This window comes from Salvelinus alpinus, chromosome 4, assembly GCF_045679555.1.
Source record: "Salvelinus alpinus chromosome 4, SLU_Salpinus.1, whole genome shotgun sequence".
NCBI classification, from domain to species: Eukaryota; Metazoa; Chordata; class Actinopteri; order Salmoniformes; family Salmonidae; genus Salvelinus; species Salvelinus alpinus.
In genome coordinates this window covers 48,414,213-48,433,581 of record NC_092089.1, presented here as the reverse complement: position 1 = coordinate 48,433,581, position 19,369 = coordinate 48,414,213, and the positions used below count along the sequence as shown (strand labels likewise).

The 19,369-nt window shown below is 40.4% G+C and overlaps 1 protein-coding gene across 2 annotated transcripts; it reads left to right on the top strand.

Moving 5' to 3' along the window:
- The first annotated feature begins 1,706 nt into the window (after positions 1 to 1,706).
- Positions 1,707 to 19,369, top strand: LOC139573818 (serine/threonine-protein kinase Nek8-like). Of its 2 annotated transcripts, none has more exons than XM_071397712.1 (5): positions 1,707 to 1,811; positions 8,341 to 8,486; positions 15,474 to 15,612; positions 15,811 to 15,918; positions 16,087 to 19,369. In XM_071397712.1, exons 2-5 carry the CDS (start codon positions 8,341 to 8,343, stop codon positions 17,221 to 17,223), a joined length of 1,530 nt encoding a protein of 509 aa, XP_071253813.1. In that variant the 5' UTR covers positions 1,707 to 1,811; the 3' UTR covers positions 17,224 to 19,369. The 2 variants fall into 2 exon arrangements, with proteins under 2 accessions (XP_071253813.1, XP_071253812.1); XM_071397711.1 differs by having other exon boundaries at positions 1,750 to 1,811; positions 8,303 to 8,486.

Here is a 19,369-nt window from a genome sequence, read left to right as displayed (position 1 = left end):
ACGTCCTTGGGTAGGCAGAAGGAGTCTGGAAGGGCATCAAGGAATTTTTGTGTTGTCTGAGAATTTATAGCACGACTTTTGATGCTCCTTGGTTGGGGTCTGAGCAGAATATTTGTTGCGATTGCAAACGTAATAAAATGGTGGTCCGATAGTCCAGGATTATGAGGAAAAACATTAAGATCTACAACATTTATTCCATGGGACAAAACTAGGTCCAGAGTATGACTGTGGCAGTGAGTAGGTCCAGAGACATGTTGGACAAAACCCACTGAGTCGATGATGGCTCCGAAAGCCTTTTGGAGTGGGTCTGTGGACTTCTCCATATGAATATTAAAATCACCAAAAATGAGAATATGATCTGCTATGACTACAAGGTCCGATAGGAATTCAGGGAACTCAGAGAGGAACGCTGTATATGGCCCAGGAGGCCTGTAAACAGTAGCTATAAAAAGTGATTGAGTAGGCTGCATAGATTTCATGACTAGAAGCTCAAAAGATGAAAACGTCATTTTTTCTTTTTGTAAATTGAAATTTGCTATCGTAAATGTTAGCAACACCTCCGCCTTTGCGGGATGCACGGGGGATATGGTCATATAGAACTAATAAATCCATATAGAACCCAGCTCACTTTAAGCCACACAGTCTGCAGTACTGTTCTGCCTGCCCCTCGTAACCCACACTGTCATTTAAATGGCTATGGACAAACTGGGACATGGATATAACAATGAACATTTAAATGTTGCATTTAAAAACACTTTGCTTCTCCAGGTGACGGACCCCCTCTTGGGGTCTGGGTGTGTGCAACATCTTTGGGCCCTGCAGTAGATGCACATCTACGGTGCACTGAATAAGCTACAAAAAACCTGGACAGAAGCAACAGCTAGGCTATACTCGGTTTCAGGTTAATCACTGTGAATCCAGGAAACCAAGATGGCGAAGACAAATGCAGCAACCTATGCTCCCACCTCCAATTGACTCAAATGATGTCAGAAGCTTCTAAGCCATGACATCATTTTCTGGAATTTTCCAAGCTGTTTAAAGGCACAGTCAACTTAGAGTATGTAAACTTCTGACCCACTGGAATTGTGATACAGTGAATGATAAGTAAAATAATCTGTCTGTAAACAATTGTTGGAAAAATTACTTGTGTCATGAACACAGTACATGTCCTAACTGACTTGCCAAAACTATAGTTTGTTAACAAGACATTGGTGGAGTGGTTTAAAAAACGAGTTTTAATGACTCCAACCTAAGTGTATGTAAACTTCCGACTTCAACTGTATATAGCTTCTTACTTTCTCCAGTTGTTTTTATTTCTTATTTTTATTTATTGTGTGTTGTTTTAACATATTAAATGTTTTTGTGCTACATTGATATTGATTACTACATTGTTGGGTTTGGAGCTTGCAAGAAAGGCATTTCACTGTACTTGTGCACGTGGCATAAAAATCTTGAAACTTGAACTGCGGATACTTGCAAGGGTTAAAGAGCCCAATATACCACAAAGCACCAGCTCCCCCGCCAAGATCTTCCTGCACTCTCGGCTCTGCCTTATATCAGTCTCTCAGAGTCCCGGGCAGAGTTTAGCAAGCAGGAGCAGGTATGAGCCATTCGTTCAGTATTTGGACATGTCTTTCCTTGAAAGCTGTCCTACAGTTTCATCACAATATGACACCAGATAAAGGGGCGTGACTACTTTAGGGGTGGGGCAGAGGAGAGGTAAAAAAAACACAGACAACTGTGTTCTCTCATGTTTGAACCTGACACAGCAAGACAGCAGCCATTCCTGAGCTAACCTGACGGAGTTATAGGTAAGGATCATGTTATTTTAAGGTGATATAAACTGTATTTGATTAACTTCCCATTTATAACCAGCATTAAGTTAATCAACTTTGCTTTTGTAAAGTAGAACAAAGGAAATTGTGATTTTGTGTGTTGTATCAATGTCCAATTAAATGTAAGTATCTACTAGAGAGGAGTGCAAATGTTATTGCCTATCATGAGGCATTAAAAACACATGTATATCCGGTTTCTAGAGGTGTCAGCGTAATTTGCCCAATGTGGCCATTCGTGTAAAGGCAATGTCAGGAGAGCTGCACATTGCTGGGGGGGAAATCATTTTCATATTCTGCATACTTACAGAGCCTTTAGAAAGTATTCACACTGCTTGACTTTTACAACATTTTGTTGTGTTACAGCCTGAATTTAAAATAGATTAATTTAGAAAAAAAATGTCACTGTCCTACACACAATACCCCATAATGTCATAGTGGATTTCTGTTTTTTGACATTTTTGCAATTGATAAAAAATGAAAAGCTGAAATGTCTTGAGTCAATAACTATTCAATTAAGTTCAGGAGTAAAAATGTGCTTAAGTCACAGAAGTTGCATTGACTCACTATGTGTGCATAATAATGTTTAACATTATTTTTGAATGACCTCATCTCTGTACCCCACACATACAATTATCTGGAAGTTTCCTCAGTGAAGCAGTGAATTTCAAACAGATTCAACCACAAAGACCATGAAGGTTTTCCAATGCGTCGCAAAGAAGGGCACCTATTGGTATATGGGTCAAAAAAAAGACAGTGCATATCCCTTTGAGCATGGTGAAGTTATTAATTACACTTTGGATGGTGTATCAATATTCCCAGTCACTACAAAGATGCAGGCATCCTTCCTAACTCAGTTGCCGGAGAGGAAGGAAACCGCTCAGGGATTTCACCATGAGGCCAATGGTGACTTTAAAACAAGTACAGAGTGTAATGGCTATGATAGGAGGAAACGACTGATGATGGATCAACAACATTTTAGTTACTTAACAATACTAACCTAATTGATGGAGTTAAAAGAAGGAAGCCTGTACAGAATAAAACATATTCCAAAACATGCATCTTGTTTGCAACAAGGCACTAAAGTAATACCGCAAAATATGTGGCAAAGCAATTAACATTTTGTTTGGGGCAAATCCAATACAACACATTACTGAGTACCACTTTTCATATTTTCAAGCATAGTGGTGGTTGAATCATGTTATGTGTATGCTTGTAAGTGTTAAGGACTGTGGAGGTTTTCAGGATAAAAAAGAAACGGAATGGAGCTAAGCACAGGCAAAATTCTAGAGGAAAATCTGGTTCAATCTATTTTCCACCAGACACTGGGAGAGTCATTCACCTTTCAGCAGGACAATAACCTAAAACACAAGGCCAGATCTACACTGGAGTTGCTTACCAAGAAGACAGTGAATGTTCCTGAGTGGCCGAGTTACAGATTTGACTTAAATCTACTTGCAATTCCATGGCAAGACCTTAAAATGGTTGTCTAGAAATGATCAACAAACAATTTGGCAGAGCTTGAAGAATTTTGAAAAGAATAATGGCCAAATGTTGCACAATCCAGGTGTGGAAAGCTCTTAGGGACTTACCCAGAAAGACTCACAGCTATAATCACTGTCAAATGTTATTCTACAAAGAATTGACTCAGGGGTGTGAATACTTAGAGATACGTATTTCATTTTCAATACATTTACAAAATTAATAAATAACATGTTTTCACTTTGTCATTATGGGATATTGTGTGTGGATGGGTGAGAATTGAGGCTGCAACACAACAAAAAGTCAAGGGGTGTGAATACTTTATAAAGGCACTGTACATGCTCATAGTTTTAGTAATTCCCTCTTTGCTTGAATAGCATGAGCTATGAATTCATTATTGTAATGTGTTGTCACTCCCAACATAAGATCTTTTCAAGTAATTGTAGTGGGAACAGAAGTAGGGACCACAATATATTTCATGGCAGGCCACAAATGGTACCTAAAAGGTATTTAGCTATCTTGATGTCTGTCCCTCAGACAGCTTTGCTCCTAAACATCATAATCTACACTGAGTGTACAAAACATTAGGAACACCTTCCTACTGCGTTTCACCCCCTTTTGCCCTCAGAACAGCCTCAATTTGTCGGGCATGGACTCTACAATGTGTCAAATGCGTTCCACAGGGATGCTGTCCCATGTTGACTCCAATACCTTCCACAGTTGTGGATGTCCTTTGGGTGGTGGACCATTCTTGATACACACGGGAAACTGTTGAGTGTGAAAAACCCAGCAGCGTTGCAGTTCTTGACACACTCAAACCGGTGCACCTGGCACCTACTAACATACCCCTTTCAAAGGCACTTTCATATTTAACTTGCCCATTCACCCTCTGAATGGCACACATACACAATCCATGTCTGAATTGTCTCAATGCTAAAAAAAATCCTTCTTTAACCTGTCTCCTCCCCTTCATCTACACTGATTTGAAGTGGATTTAACAGTTGACCTCAAGAGATCATAGCTTTCACCTGGTCAGTCTATGTCATGAAAAGAGCAGTTTTGTACACTCAGTGTATATTGTTACTATGCCAATGAATGACAAATGGATGTCACACAACACAGGATGTGACATTTTGTTCCTGTGTAGAGTATGAAATAACCTGTTTTACATAATTTTACCCCGCTGGCATAAATAGGGTACTGCTCTATCTGGGAGTGCCTCAATTATAGTTGGTTGGTTTTGAATGGATTAGAATACCAGTTTAGAATTAACAGAATTTCCACCTTACTATAGGAGAAACTGGAATTGTCCGAATACCCATACTACATACAGTTGAAGTCGGAAGTTTACATACACTTAGGTTGAAGTCATTAAAACTCATTTTTCAACCACTCCACAAATTTCGTGTTAACAAACTATAGTTTTGGCAAGTCGGTTAGGACATCTACTTTGTGCATGACACAAGTAATTTTTCCAACAATTGTTTACAGACAGATTATTTCACTTATCATTCACTGTATCACAATTCCAGTGGGTCAGAAGTTTACATACACTAAGTTGACTGTGCCTTTAAACAGCTTGGAATATAACAGAAAACGTCATCATGGCTTTAGAAGCTTCTGATAGGCTAATTGACATCATTTGAGTCAATTGGTGTACCTGTGGATGTATTTCAAGGCCTACCTTCAAACTCAGTGCCTCTTTGCTTGACATCATGTGAATATCAAAAGAAATCAGCCAAGACCTCAGAAAAAAATTGTAGTCCTCCACAAGTCTGGTTCATCCTTGGGAGCAATTTCCAAACGCCTGAAGGTACCACATTCATCTGCACAAACAGTAATACGCAAGTATAAACACCATGGGACCACACAGCCGTCATACCGCTCTGGAAGGAGACTAGTTCTGTCTCCTAGAGATGAACGTACTTTGGTGCGAAAACTGCAAATCTATCCCAGAGCAACAGCAAAGGACATTGTGAAGATGCTGGAGGAAACAGGTACAGAAGTATCTATACCCACAGTAAAAACGAGTCCTATATCGACACAACCTGAAAGGCCGCTCAGCAAGGAAGAAGCCACTACTCCAAAACCGCCATTTAAAAGCCAGAATACGGTTTGCAACTGCACATGGAAACAAAGATTGTACTTTTTGGAGAAATGTCCTCTGGTCTGATCAAACAAAAATAGAACTGTTTGGCCATAATGACCATGGTTACGTTTGGAGGAAAAAGGGGGATGCTTGCAAGCCGAAGAACACCATCCCAACCGTGAAGGACAGGGGTGGCAGCATCATGTTGTGGGGGTGCTTTGCTGCAGGAGGGACTGGTGCACATCACAAAATAGATGGCATCATGAGGGAGGAAAATTATGTGGATATATTGAAGGATATATCTCAAGACATCAGTCAGGAAGTTGAAGCTTGGTCGCAAATGGGTCTTCCAAATGGACAATGACACCAAGCATACTTCCAAAGTTGTGGCAAAATGGCTTAAGGACACCAAAGTCAAGGTATTGGAGTGGCCATCACAAAGCCCTGACCTCAATCCTATAGAACATTTGTGGGCAGAACTGAAAAGGCGTGTGCGAGCAAGGAGGTCTACAAACCTGACTCAGTTACACCAGTTGTCAGGAGGAATGGGCCAAAATTCACCCAACTTATTGTGACCCAAGTTAAACAATTTAAAGGCAATGCTACCAAATACTAATTGAGTGTATGTAAACTTCTGACCCACTGGGAATGTGATGAAAGAAATGAAAGCTGAAATAAATCATTCTCTCTACTATTATTCTGACATTTCACATTCTTTAAATAAAGTGGTGATCCAAACTGACCTTAATTAAACAGGACATTTTTACTTGGATTAAATGTCAGGAATTGAGAAACTGAGTGTAAATGTATTAAGCTAAGGTGTATGTAAACTTCCAACTTCAACTGTGCTTAAACTGCATACTATGTACTCATCGTTGCATACTATTTAGTACATACCATTTAGTAAAAAGTATGCCATATGCCACCGCCACAACGTAGTAGCGACTCCTGATTGGATGAGTAGGTGGGGTGGGACCAAGTGCGGGTAGATTTTTCCAAATTCAACAGACATGCATGCAATATCTATTTTATATAATAGTTTATTTCCAATTTGATTAATTTCTGTAAACTCCAAAATAGAATAGGAATGGAGTTATAGGCAGACTATCACATTCGACCCCGTAGCCCATATAGCATCTATCCTATTTAAAAAGGTCTGAAGACAGAAAAATATAATTTTGTTCCATTTCAACATATTTATTAGTGAAACCCAATAACCTAGTACACACAGCAAAACACTTCACATGTTTAAATCAAAAGGCTATTGCATAGAAAAACATGGATAATCGGGTGCATCGCAAATTCAGATTCACTGGACAGCAACATAATAAACTAAAGCACTTATCATTGGGAACAAGATCAGAATGACTGCTAAGGCTAGTTGCCTAGCCTACACAACTAAAACAATCCATATGTTCAAAATCAAAAGGCCTGATTTAAAGATGGCATCAATAATGACAACATCCTGAGTCCCCGGTGCAGACACATTCAGAAAGAGCTCTGAGGAAGGCCAAGAGAACAATTAAAAACGTTTCAGGGAGAAAACAAAAATCCACTTTTTGGATTTAAAAAATAATAATAATAAAGCTTCTGTTTTCAAAGACGTAACCTACGATGCAATACAATGATTAGTTTAAGGAGAACAAAAACGACTTAGCCTACAGTTGAACACTACCGCAGAGTCTTTGCTATTCGGCATCTTCACAATTAAGTTTCCTAGTTTTGTTGTTCGGTCCTACTTCTCTTCAAGAAGCCAATCACTTGCAGCCCACCTCTTCCAATGCATCGTGGAAAAGTGTGGATTGTATATAAACCATACTCGATTTTCAAAAATTCACATATTAAACATTATATTTTGTAATACTGACAATGCCTCATGCGCGATTGCGCTGTTTCCCCGCTATTTGTCGATTTCGCTAGTGCATCCCCATTTCCAGTGGTGTAAAGTAGCCTAAGTAAGTAAAAAGTAAAAAATACTTTAAAGTACTACTTAACTAGTTATTTGCGGTATTTTTACTTTACTTTACTATTTCTATTTTTGACAACTTTTACTTACACTAGATTCCTAAAGAAAATAATGTACTTTTTACTCCATGCATGATCCCTGACACCCAAAAGTACTCGTTACATTTTCAATGTTTGGCAGGACAGGAACAGAACATCCTGGTCATCCCTACTGCGCCTGATCTGGTGGATTCACAAAACACATATGCTTTGTTTGCCAAATATGTCTGAGTGTTGGAGTGTGCTCCTGGCTATCCATTAAATAAAAACAAAAAAAATGTACTGGTTGGTTTGCTTAATATCAATACTTTTAAATGATTTATACTTTTACTTTTCATACTTCATACAGTATATTTTAGCAATGATATTTACTTTTGAAACAAGTTCATTTAAAACCAAATACTTTTAGACTTTTGCTCAAGTAGTATTTTACTGTGTAACTTTCTCTTTTACTTTAGTCATTTTCTATTAAGGTATCTTTACTTTTACTCAAATATGACCACTGGGTACTTTTTCCACCATGCCCATATCTAATTGATTTGTCAAAGCCCAAACGACATCCAGGCATTTAAAGTATAATCGATTTTCGAAATGTTGCTTACTATTAAACTTTACTATTTCACATACTCAAACGGCCTACTATTTTGGACGCAAGTATGGGTATTCAGACACTGTACTACGGTTGCAACACTGTTTGCTTTAGTTTCTAGTCAACAGACAAACCCTTCTCACCAACTCCATTATCATCTTATTTGGAATTCTCTCTTTGTCTTTGTAACTTTGAGAGAATTGACTCTGTAGGGTGTACTTACCCTAACAATAGTACTACAACAAATGTTATGCAGAGATGAATGCTTTAGTCGTTTTTGGTCAACATTTTTCTAATTTCTGTCAGATCTTAACATCACTGCCCACTCCCCACCAAACCCCTAGATGGCGTATTCCACCAAAACTCTTGCTGCTGGCTCGTTTGGGAAGGTATACAGGGAGAAGTACAATGACACCTGGGCTGCAATCAAGAAGGTGCCACAACACTTAATCAATAGGAGAGACCTGGAGAGAGAGTGTCAAGTATACAAGTGAGTATGACAGACATTGTGCTATCATGGTATGTTGCTAAATGGTGATATCAGCCCAGAGGGAAAGTATTTTGATCAGTGGTCTTTTTTTCATATCTGAAGAAAAATTGGAGATCTCAATTTTGTATAATTTAGTGATCCCTTATATCTGAACTGTTTCTCCTAAGAGGAAACGTTCATGAGACAAATGAGCTTGAATTGAGACTTCCATTTGAGAAGCATGAGCAATAGATGAGATCTTATCATTGTCTCCACATGAGCTCATTAATGTCTCATTTATTACGCCAGAAAAGCCTTTTTGAGCATCAAGGAGATATATACACAGTGATGTAAAGTACTTAAGTAAAAACACTTCACAGTACTACTTAAGTAGTTTTTTGGGGTATCTGTACTTTACTTTACTATTTATATTTTTGACTACTTTTACTTCACTACATTCCTTAAGAAAATATTGTACTTTTTACTCCATACATTTTCCTTGACACCCAAAAGTGCTCGTTACATTTTGAATGCTTAGCAGGACAGGAAAATAGTCCAATTTACGCACTTATCAACCAAACATCCCTGGTCATCCCTACTACCTCTGATCTGGCAGACTCACTAAACACACATGATCTGTTTGTAAATGATGTCTGAATGTTGGAGTGTGCAGGTGGCTTTCTGTAAATAAAAAATACAAGATAATGGTGCCATCTGGTTTGCTTGATATAAGTTTGCTAAATTGAAATTATTTATACTTGATATTTTAAACCAAATACTTTTAGACTATTACTCAAGTAGAATTTTACTGAGTGACTTTTACTTGAGTAATTTTCTATTAAGGTATCTTTTACTTTTACTCAAGTATGACAATTGGGTACTTTTTCCATCACTGGATATACAGTTGAAGTCGAAAGTTTACATACACCTTAGCCAAATACATTTAAACAATTTTTTTCACAATTCCTGACATTTAATCAGAGTAAAAATTCCCTGTCTTAGGTCAGTTAGGATCACCACTTTAATTTAAAGAATGTGAAATGTCAGAATAATAGTAGAAAAAATTATTTATTTCAGCTTTTATTTCTTTCATCACATTCCCAGTGGGTCAGAAGTTTACATACACTCAATTAGTATTTGGTAGCATTGCCTTTAAATTGTTTTACTTTGGTCCAACGTTTCGGGTAGCCTTCCACAAGCTTCCCTCAATAAGTTGGGTGAATTTTGGGGCATTCCTCCTGACAGAGCTGGTGTAACAGTCAGGTTTGTAGGCCTTCTTGCTCGCACACGCTTTTTCAGTTCTATCCAAAGATTTTCTATAGGATTGCGGTCAGGGCTTTGTGATGGCCACTCCAATACCTTGACTTTGTTGTCCTTAAGCCATTTTGCCACAACTTTGGAAGTATGCTTGGGGTCATTGTCCATTTGGAAGACCCATCTGCGACCAAGCTTTAACTTCCTGACTGACGCCTTGAGATGTTGCTTCAATATATCCACAATTTTCCTCCCTCATGGTGGCATCTATTTTGTGAAGTGCACCAGTCCCTCCTGCAGCAAGGCACCCCCACAACATGATGCTGCCACCCCCGTGCTTCACGGTTGGGATGGTGTTCTTTGGCTTGCAAGCCTCCCCCCTTTTCCTCCAAACATAACGGTGGTCATTATGGTTAAACAGTTCTATTTTTGTTTCATCAGACCAGAGGACATTTCTCCAAAAAGTACAATCTTTGTTCCCATGTGCAGTTGCAAACCGTACTCTGGCTTTTTTATGGCGGTTTTGGAGCAGTGGCTTCTTCCTTGCTGAGCGGCCTTTCAGATTATGTCAATATAGGACTCGTTTTACTGTGGTTATATATACTTTTGTACCTGTTTCCTCCAGCATCTTCACAGGGTCCTTTGCTGTTGTTCTGGGATTGATTTGCACTTTTCGCACCAAGGTACGTTCATCTCGAGGAGACAGAACGCGTCTCCTTCCTGAGCGGTATGACGGTTGCGTGGTTCCATGGTGTTTATACTTGCGTGCTATTGTTTGTACAGATGAACGTGGTACCTTCAGTCGTTTGGAAATTGCTCCCAAGGATTCTTCTGAGGTCTTGGCTGAATCATTTTTATTTTCCCGTGATGTCAAGCAAAGAGGCACTGAGTTTGAAGGTAGACCTTGAAATACATCCACAGGTACACCTCCAATTGACTCAAATTATGTCAATTAGCCTATTAGAAGCTTCTAAAGCCGTGACATAATTTTCTGTTATTTTCCAAGCTGTTTAAAGGCACAGTCAACTTAGTGTATGTAAACTTCTGACCCACTGGAATTGTGATACAGTGAATTATAAGTGAAATAATCTGTCTGTAAACAATTGTTGGAAAAATTACTTGTCATGCACAAAGTAGATGTCCTAACCGACTTGCCAAAACTATAGTTTGTTAACAAGAATTTGTGGAGTGGTTGAAAATGAGTTTTAAGGACTCCAACCTCACATGCTGACCAGACCAGACACGTCGCGTGCACGAGCGTTACAAAATAAAAATATATATCATTCAATTATTGCATCCACACTGCTCGTGCGCGCCAACGAGCGTCTGCGTTGCCAAGGGCTAAAATAGAAGTCATTCCTATTTCTGACGCAGATCACGCTGCAGGTCCTGCCTCTCCCATCTTCTCATTGGTTTATAGAAGCAGGTATCCACGTGCCATCTTCTCATTGGTTATACCCGTGTGGGTGATTGAAAGATGAACTGTTTCGCCGGTTGTCGTGGTAATACTATGAAAGTGTAGATGCCAATCACCATATAAGTTCAATGATGAAAAAGCCTGGGAGGAGAGATGACTAGAAACGATTCGGTTGACCGTTTTATGTGTGGATTAATTGTCGGAGTAGAGGACCTTGTGCATTTCAGGTAAAATAACAACTCACTGTTTATATCCCAGGACAAATTAGCTAGCAACAGCAAGCTAGCTAAATAGGACAAATTAGCTAGCAAGTGCAAGCTAACTAGCTAAATTGCCATACATGTTTAATGCTTTTCGACCCGTACCCAAATTAATGTCATTGGTTCAGAGTTTGTTTTGATATTTTAACCTACGTGTCGTGATCACGTTTGGTGTAGGGGGACAAAATAAATGTATGCACGATAGCGCACGATGGCGCACGCGCACAGACGGTTTGGGTTCCGTGTAAGTGTATGTAAACTTCCGACTTCAACTGTATACATTGTAGAAATGTGCATGCATTAAACACATTCAAGTTTCATAACAACACATTCTTTAAATGTTAACTACTTTTAATGTTTAATGAACTAAAAACATACAACAAAAGTGACTGGGAAGAGGTTAGATCGCTTTAAATCCAAAATAGTATTGCTTGTAAAATAACAAAATATTCCAAATATGGCCATCTCTAAAACTGGTGTGAAATTGAAAGTGCTGTCATTAACCCTACTAAAAAAAACAGGAGCTGGCGCACGCACACCCCCAAAAAAGTTGCTACAGGTGCTGACTAACAGCAAGTAAACTGCATGCTATTAAAACATAAAGAGAGTTAAACACTATATACAGGCTCCCAGTAATTTATTGGGTAAACCACAAACGTTTCACCATCCCATTTAGACAGAGCCAAAGTGTAAAACTCCCTGCAAAATGCCTGGGGGGGCTGCCTAAAAAGCTGTCAGTCAGCACATACCAGCTCATAACTGGTACAAACTGTACCATCTTCACACCTAGTGAAACTCTGTTATAAATACTAAAAATGATTGCAAAAATATTACATGTGTCAAAATGGACCTGGAGTTCAACTGAAATGCAGCTTAACCCATATTAAATGACATAATGTATTAGGGTTTAGAGCTGGGAATTGCCAGGGACAATACAATATTATCGTGATACTTTGGTGACGATTCGATATGTTTTGCGATTCTCACTATTCTATATGTATTGAAATTCCATACTGTGATTTTATTGTGATTCCATGTTCCAAACATATTGCTCACTGACCATATGTCTGCTACAGAGAGACGCGTGAGCCATGAGAAGACAAGTTTTGATCCGTCATGGAAATAAATGCTGAAAACAAATTGAATCCCTTTTGGTGCAGGTACAGCCAACTAGCGCAAAAAAATAATATTGCGGCATTGTCATAACGATTCAATATAGTGTCAAAGATAATATCCTGATATGTAACCGTGTAGATGTTTTGCCACATCACTATTAGCGATGTCCCGATGCCAAAATATTACCCACAAAACAATGCATGTGAAGGTATCACGATACCGCTGCAAAACTTTTTTGTCACTGATATTCACATCTCGTATCAATATAACTCTGAATTTTACTTCACGCTATTCACAAATAGCACAAATATATGCCTGTGGTAGCTGCTGTGGTTGTGTGAATAGTGGTTACGGGGTCTGCCGTGGTCTCTGTAGCCCAAGCTGACTCATCTGTAGACCCCTTCCCCGCTCTCTCGCTCTGAGTGGTGCAAGTGGTGGGAATACTTAGAGGAAGTGTTCACCTTCTAGAGACGATCCCGAGAGTCGCTGTCGGCCTGGGGTGCAAGGGGTGGAGAAGGCATTGCAGGGTGCTGTGCCATGTGCTGTCCAGCCCCTCCAGCGTTAGGATATGCGCGGTAGAGTCGGGGACTTGTTAGGACGGAAGGGTGCAGTAGGTGGGTGGCCCCTGTGATAGGGGTCTTGAGAAGGTGCATGGGGGTCCTCCAGATAAAGGGGAGCTTTGTATGCCCCCGCTGAGGAGGAGACAGGGCAACATATCCTGGGGAGGGTAGCCTCAGCCGGTCAACGGCCCAGCGCTGTATCTAGAATGTCTGACAGAAACACAATGACAGAAAGAGGGTTTAGATTAAACAAAAGTTGCCACATTTAATATTGTGATCATAATGAAAAGAAAACAAGATATACAACACCAGTCAAAAGTTTGGACACACCTACTCATTCAAGGGTTTTGCTTTATTTTTACTATTTTCTACATTGTAGAATAAGAGTGAAGACATCAAAACCATGAAATAACACATGGAATCATGTAGTAAGCAAAAAAGTGTCAAACAAATCTAAATATATTTAACATTTGAGATTTTTCAAAGTAGCCACCCTTTGCCTTGATGACAGCTTGACTGCTCGTCGAAAATCTGATTCCAAAATTATGGGCATTATTATAACAGCCTCCACTCTTCTGGAAAGTCTTTCCACTAGATGTTGAACCATTTCTGTATGGCCCTCGCTTTGTGCATGGGGGCATTGTCATGCTGAAACAAGAAAGGGCCTTCCCCAAACTGTTGCCACAAAGTTAGAAGCACAGAATCGTCTAGACTGTCATTCTATGCTGTAGCATTAATATTTCCCTTCACTGGAACTAAGGGGCCTAGCCTGAACCATGAAAAACAGCCCCAGACCATTATTCCTCTTCCACCAAATTTTACAGATGGCACTCTGCATTGGGGCAGGTAGTGCTCTCTTGGCATCCGCCAAAACCAGATTCGTCCATCGAACTGCCAGATGGTGAAGCGTGATTCATCACTCCAGAGAACGCGTTTACACTGCTCCAGAGTCCAATGGCAGCGAGTCCAACCACTCCAGCCGACGCTTGGCATTGCGCACAGTGATCTTAGGCTTTTGTGCAGCTCCCCGGCCATGGATACCCATTTCATGAAGCTCCTGACAAATAAGTTATTGTGCTGATGTTGCTTCCAGAGGCAGTTTGGAACTCGGTAAAGTGTTGCAACCGAGGACAGACGATTTTTACACGCTATACGCTTCAGCACTCAGCAGTCCTGTTCTGTTAGTTTGTTAGGCCTACCACTTCCCGGCTGAGCCGTTATTTCCACTTCACAATAACAGCACTTACAGTTGACCGGGGCAGCTCGAGCAGGGCAGAAATCTGACCAACTGACTTGTTGGAAAGGTGGCATCCTATGACGGTGCCACGTTCAAAGTGACTGAGCTCTTCAGTAAGGCCATTCTACTACCAAAAAGTGTCTATGGTGATTGCATGGCTGTGTGCTCAATTGTATACACCTGTCAGCAACGGGTGTAGCTGAAATGGCCAAATCCACTAATTTGAAGGAGTGTCCATATACTTTTGTGTATATATCGTGTATGTGGTTGTTTCTCTTAAAACCTCTTAAGGATCCGCCCCTTTTCAATTTTCGCCTAAAATGACATACCCAAATCTAACACCCTGTAGCTCAGGACCTGAAGCAAGGATATGCATATTCTTGATACCATTTGAAAGGAAACACTTTGAAGTTTGTGGAAATCTGAAATTAAAATAGGAGAATATAACACATTAGATCTGGTAAAAGATAATACAAAGAAAAAAGCATGCGTTTTTGTTTTTGTACCATCTTTGAAATGCAAGAGAAAGGCCATAATGTATTATTCCAGCCCAGGCGCAATTTAGATTTTGGCCAATACATGGCAGCAATGTATGCGCAAAGTTTTAGACTGATCCAATGAACCATTGCATTTCTGTTCAAAATTTGGTACCGAGACTGCCCAAATGTGCCTAAATGGTTTATTAATAAGTTCATAACTGTGCACTCTCCTCGAACTATAGCATGGTATTCTTTCACTATAACAGCTGCTGTAAAGTGGACTGTGCAGTTCGATTAACAAGAATTTAAGCTTTCTGCCAATATCAGACATGTCTATGTCCTGGGAAATGTTCTTGTTACTTACAACCTCATGCTAATCGCATTAGCCTACGTTAGCTCAACCGTCCCGCGGGGACCAACCAATCCTGTAGAGGTTTTAAGTAGACATTTTGAAATGTAAGAAAATGCTCTTAGTCTCATTTTGGTGTTAAAGAGATGTAATTTGTGTCTAGGAGAAACAAAGGGGGAAAATATGGTCTCTTCTTGGATTTTGCTTTGCTATAGGAGAGATGATGCTGATGAAGATCACTACAGAAGTGATTAGTTGTGCTGTCTGTAGACTCCAATGCCCTCAACTCTTTCTCCCCATTTTCTTTCACACTTTCTTTGTGACCTGGGACTCCAGTAAAGCGATTCATCCTAACATAGTGAAGCTTCTGGGTAATCCAACACTCAAGGACTCCAAGTGGATCATCCCCATGGAGTTCATCTTTGGAGAGGAACTGGAGACAACCATCTTCAAATCACAAAAATCTAAAATACAGGTCTGCCTATGGATCCCACTGCTGCCACCAAACATGCATGTGACAGTGTTGACAAAAGTTCACAGAAAAACTCATCTAAATATATTTGATAAATAAATATCTAAGCCTACAGGATTTTCAGGGGGCGTTCCAAACATTATTACAAAAAAGTGCAAGTTAACTCATCAGTTGATAATGAAAGCCTTTGATTTCCCACAGTTAACTCCATCTATAAAGGCCACCATCATCACAGGCATGTGTGAAGGACTGCTTCACCTACACAGCAAAGATATCGTACATCAGGACCTCAAGCCTGAGAACATCATGGTGAGACAGGCATTAAAATAGTTGTTGTTTTAATGTTCTTCATTAATTATGCAAGACTTCCGAAGCAGTAGTTCATCTGTTGTTGGGAATAAAGGACATTATCACGCTAAATGCTTCAATTAGATATAAAACAATATTTTTCCATCCCTCTCAAATAATCTCTTCCAGGTAGAGCATGACACTCACCGACCTGTGATCATTGATATGGGACTGGCCAAATTCTTCCGCAATGGCCTAAATTCTGCCGTGGATATGGGCAATGAGGCCTACTCTCCACCTGAGGTCCTGCAGAGGAGGGGCCACCGAGACCAGCGTTCAGACGTGTGGGCTATGGGTAAAATCATTGCTGAACTCTGTGCCAGAGTCAGGCTGCACACCCCCAGTGTCTGTCCGGCTAAGATCCAGGAGATCCTCAGTCTCCAAGGACAGCAGTACTGTAACGCTGTCTGTAGGATGGTGCAGAGCGACCCCACAGTGCGAGCCACCATGGCCGGGATCATGCCAGAGATACGAAGGGCAGTGGGAGGTGGCAACACCGGGGAGCAACAAAGAGGACATCTTCCGACACCCTTTCCTCACACTGAGATAAAAGTAACATCGCCACGTCCTCAAGCTCCTGTACAGAATTCAACCCCTCTATCAAGAGCTGAGTGCGCAGCCTCACCAAGGCCTGAGGTCAAGACGCTAGTGCGAGCTCCTGTGCGAGCGCCTTCTCCATCGAGATGGGAGCGTGCAGCCTTGCCAAAGACTGAGGTCAAGACTGAGGTCAAGACAACACTGCAACCACAACCCGTACAGCGTTCACCTTCCCCGTCAAGGTGGGAGCGTGCAGCCTTGCCAAAGACTGAGGTCAAGACTGAGGTCAAGACAACACTGCAACCACAACCCGTACAGCGTTCACCTTCCCCGTCAAGGTGGGAGCGTGCAGCCTTGCCAAAGACTGAGGTCAAGGCGACACTGCAACCACTACCCGTACAGCGATCACCTTCCCCGTCAAGATGGGAGCGTGCAGCCTCTCCAAATCCTGAAGTCACAAACTCACCATCTCCCCTTCCAAAGGTAGACAAGGGTAATGCACTGGTTCCATCAGGCATGGTTCAACCCAGTCAAGATGTCCTGAAACAGCTTCTCTACGACGAGGCCTTGAAGGGTCTCCCATGCCCACTCCCAACAACGGGCAAGGTGCGAATCCGCCGTTATGAGCAAAGGAATGGGGAAGTGGAGACTTGGGAGCAAAAGGAGGTGGAGACTGAAGGAGGGAGGATAGTCAAGTTTGAGGAGGTGATGTTTAACAACAAGTCATAAGTAGGTTATTGAGAGGTTGCGAGTTGATTTGACTCTGCTTCTGAAATAGTTGGGAGTTGATTTGACTCTGGTCACTACCCTTACATCCTTCATTGTAAAAGTCTGACATTTTTATGGAGAATGGGAAGAGTATATTTGGGAGGTGGGACAAACTAATGGAAGTGCCTAAAAACAAAGTGGCACAATATCCCACTACGTGAGAGCCCCCCCCCCCCAAAAAGACTATTAACAACAAAAGTTGTCTTGCACTGGTAAGAAGGAAACATTTGAGTGAGTTAAGGTTGAGTAAGGATTTAGGGATGATCTTGAATGTACTATCACTTCTTCTAATGCTACATCATGTTACAGTATGGCTACAATGTTGCACAACTGGTTAGGTGACAGTGTACAGAGGCACCTGGAGTCAAATAACTATCTGTGAATGTTTTTTAAAACTTTTTGTTTTGTTAATCTCATCCTTGTTGCAAATCAGTTGACTCTTTAGCTCTATATCATACATTTGACTGTGTACATACAGTACCAGTCAATAGTTTGGGCACTCCAACTCATTCAAGGGTTTTTCGTTTCTTTTTACTATTTTCTACATTGTAGAATAATAGTGAAGACATAAAAACTTTGAAATAACACATATAGAATCATGTAATACCCCCAAAAAGTTTTAAAAATCAAAAACTATTTTAGATTTTAGATTCTTCAAAGTAGCCACCCTTTGCCTTGATCACAGCTTTGCACACTCTTGGCATTCTCTCAACCAGCTTCACCTGGAATGCTTTTCCAACAGTCTTGAAGGAGTTCCCACATATGCTGAGCACTTGTTGGTTGCTTTACCTTCACTCTGCGGTCCAACTCATCCCAAACCATCTCAAGTGGGTTGAGATCGGGTGATTGTGGAGGCCAGGTCATCTGATGTAGCACTCCATTGCTCTCCTCCTTCTTGGTCAAATAGCCCTTACACACTGTCCTGTTGAAAAACAAATGATAGTCCCTCTAATTGCTAACCAGATGGGGTGGTGTATTGCTGCAGAATGCTTTGGTAGCCATGCTGGTTAAAAGTGTGCCTTGAATTCCAAATAAATCACAGACAGTGTCACCAACAAAGCACCCCCACACCATCACACCTCCTCCTCCATGCTTCACGTGGGAACTACACATGCAGAGATCATCCATTCACCTACTCTGCGTCTCACAAAGACACGACGGTTGGAACCAAAAATCTCAAATTTGGACTCATTAGACCAAGGACAGATTTCCTTGGTCTAAGCAAGTGTTTCTTGGCCCAAGCAAGTCTCTTCTTATTATTGGTGTCCTTTAGTAGTGGTTTCTTTGCAGGAATTTGACCATGAAGGCCTGATTTATGCAGTCTCCTCTGAACAGTTGATGTTGAGATGTGTCTGTTACTTGAACTCTGTGAAGCATTTATTTGGGCTGCAATCTGAGGTCCAGTTAACTCTAATGAACTTATCCTCTGCAGCAGAGATAACTCTGGGTCTTCCTTTCCTGCGAGCCAGTTTCATCATTGCGCTTGATGGTTTTTGCGACTGACTGCACTTGAAGAAAGTTCTTGAAATGTTCCGTATTGACTGACCTTTATGTCTTAAAGTAATGATGGACTGTCGTTTCTCTTTGCTTATTTGAACGGTTCCTTCCATAATATGGACTTGGTCATTTTACCAAATATACCACACCTACCGTGTCACAACACAACTGCTCAAACGCATTAATTTGTGGAATTTCTTTCCTTCTTAACTTTTAACAAGGCACACCTGTTAACTGAAATGCTTTCCAAGTGACTACCTCATGAAGCTGGTTGAGAGAATGCCAAGTGTGATAAGCTGTCATCAAGGCAAAGTGCAGCTACTTTGAAGAATCTCAAATATAAAATAGATTTGGATTTGTTTAACACTTTTTTGGTTCCTACATGATTCCATATGTGTTATTTCGTAGTTTTGATATCTTCACTATTATTCTACAATGTAGAAAATAGTAAAAATAAAGAAAAACCCTTGAATGAGTAACAAACTTTCAAACTTTTGTCCAAACTTTTGACTGATTTCTATAGTAATAAGCATTTGTTTTGTATCATCTAAGACAAAAAAGTTGTTACATTTTTCTTACTCTTAAGAATAAAAGCATATATTTATGAAAA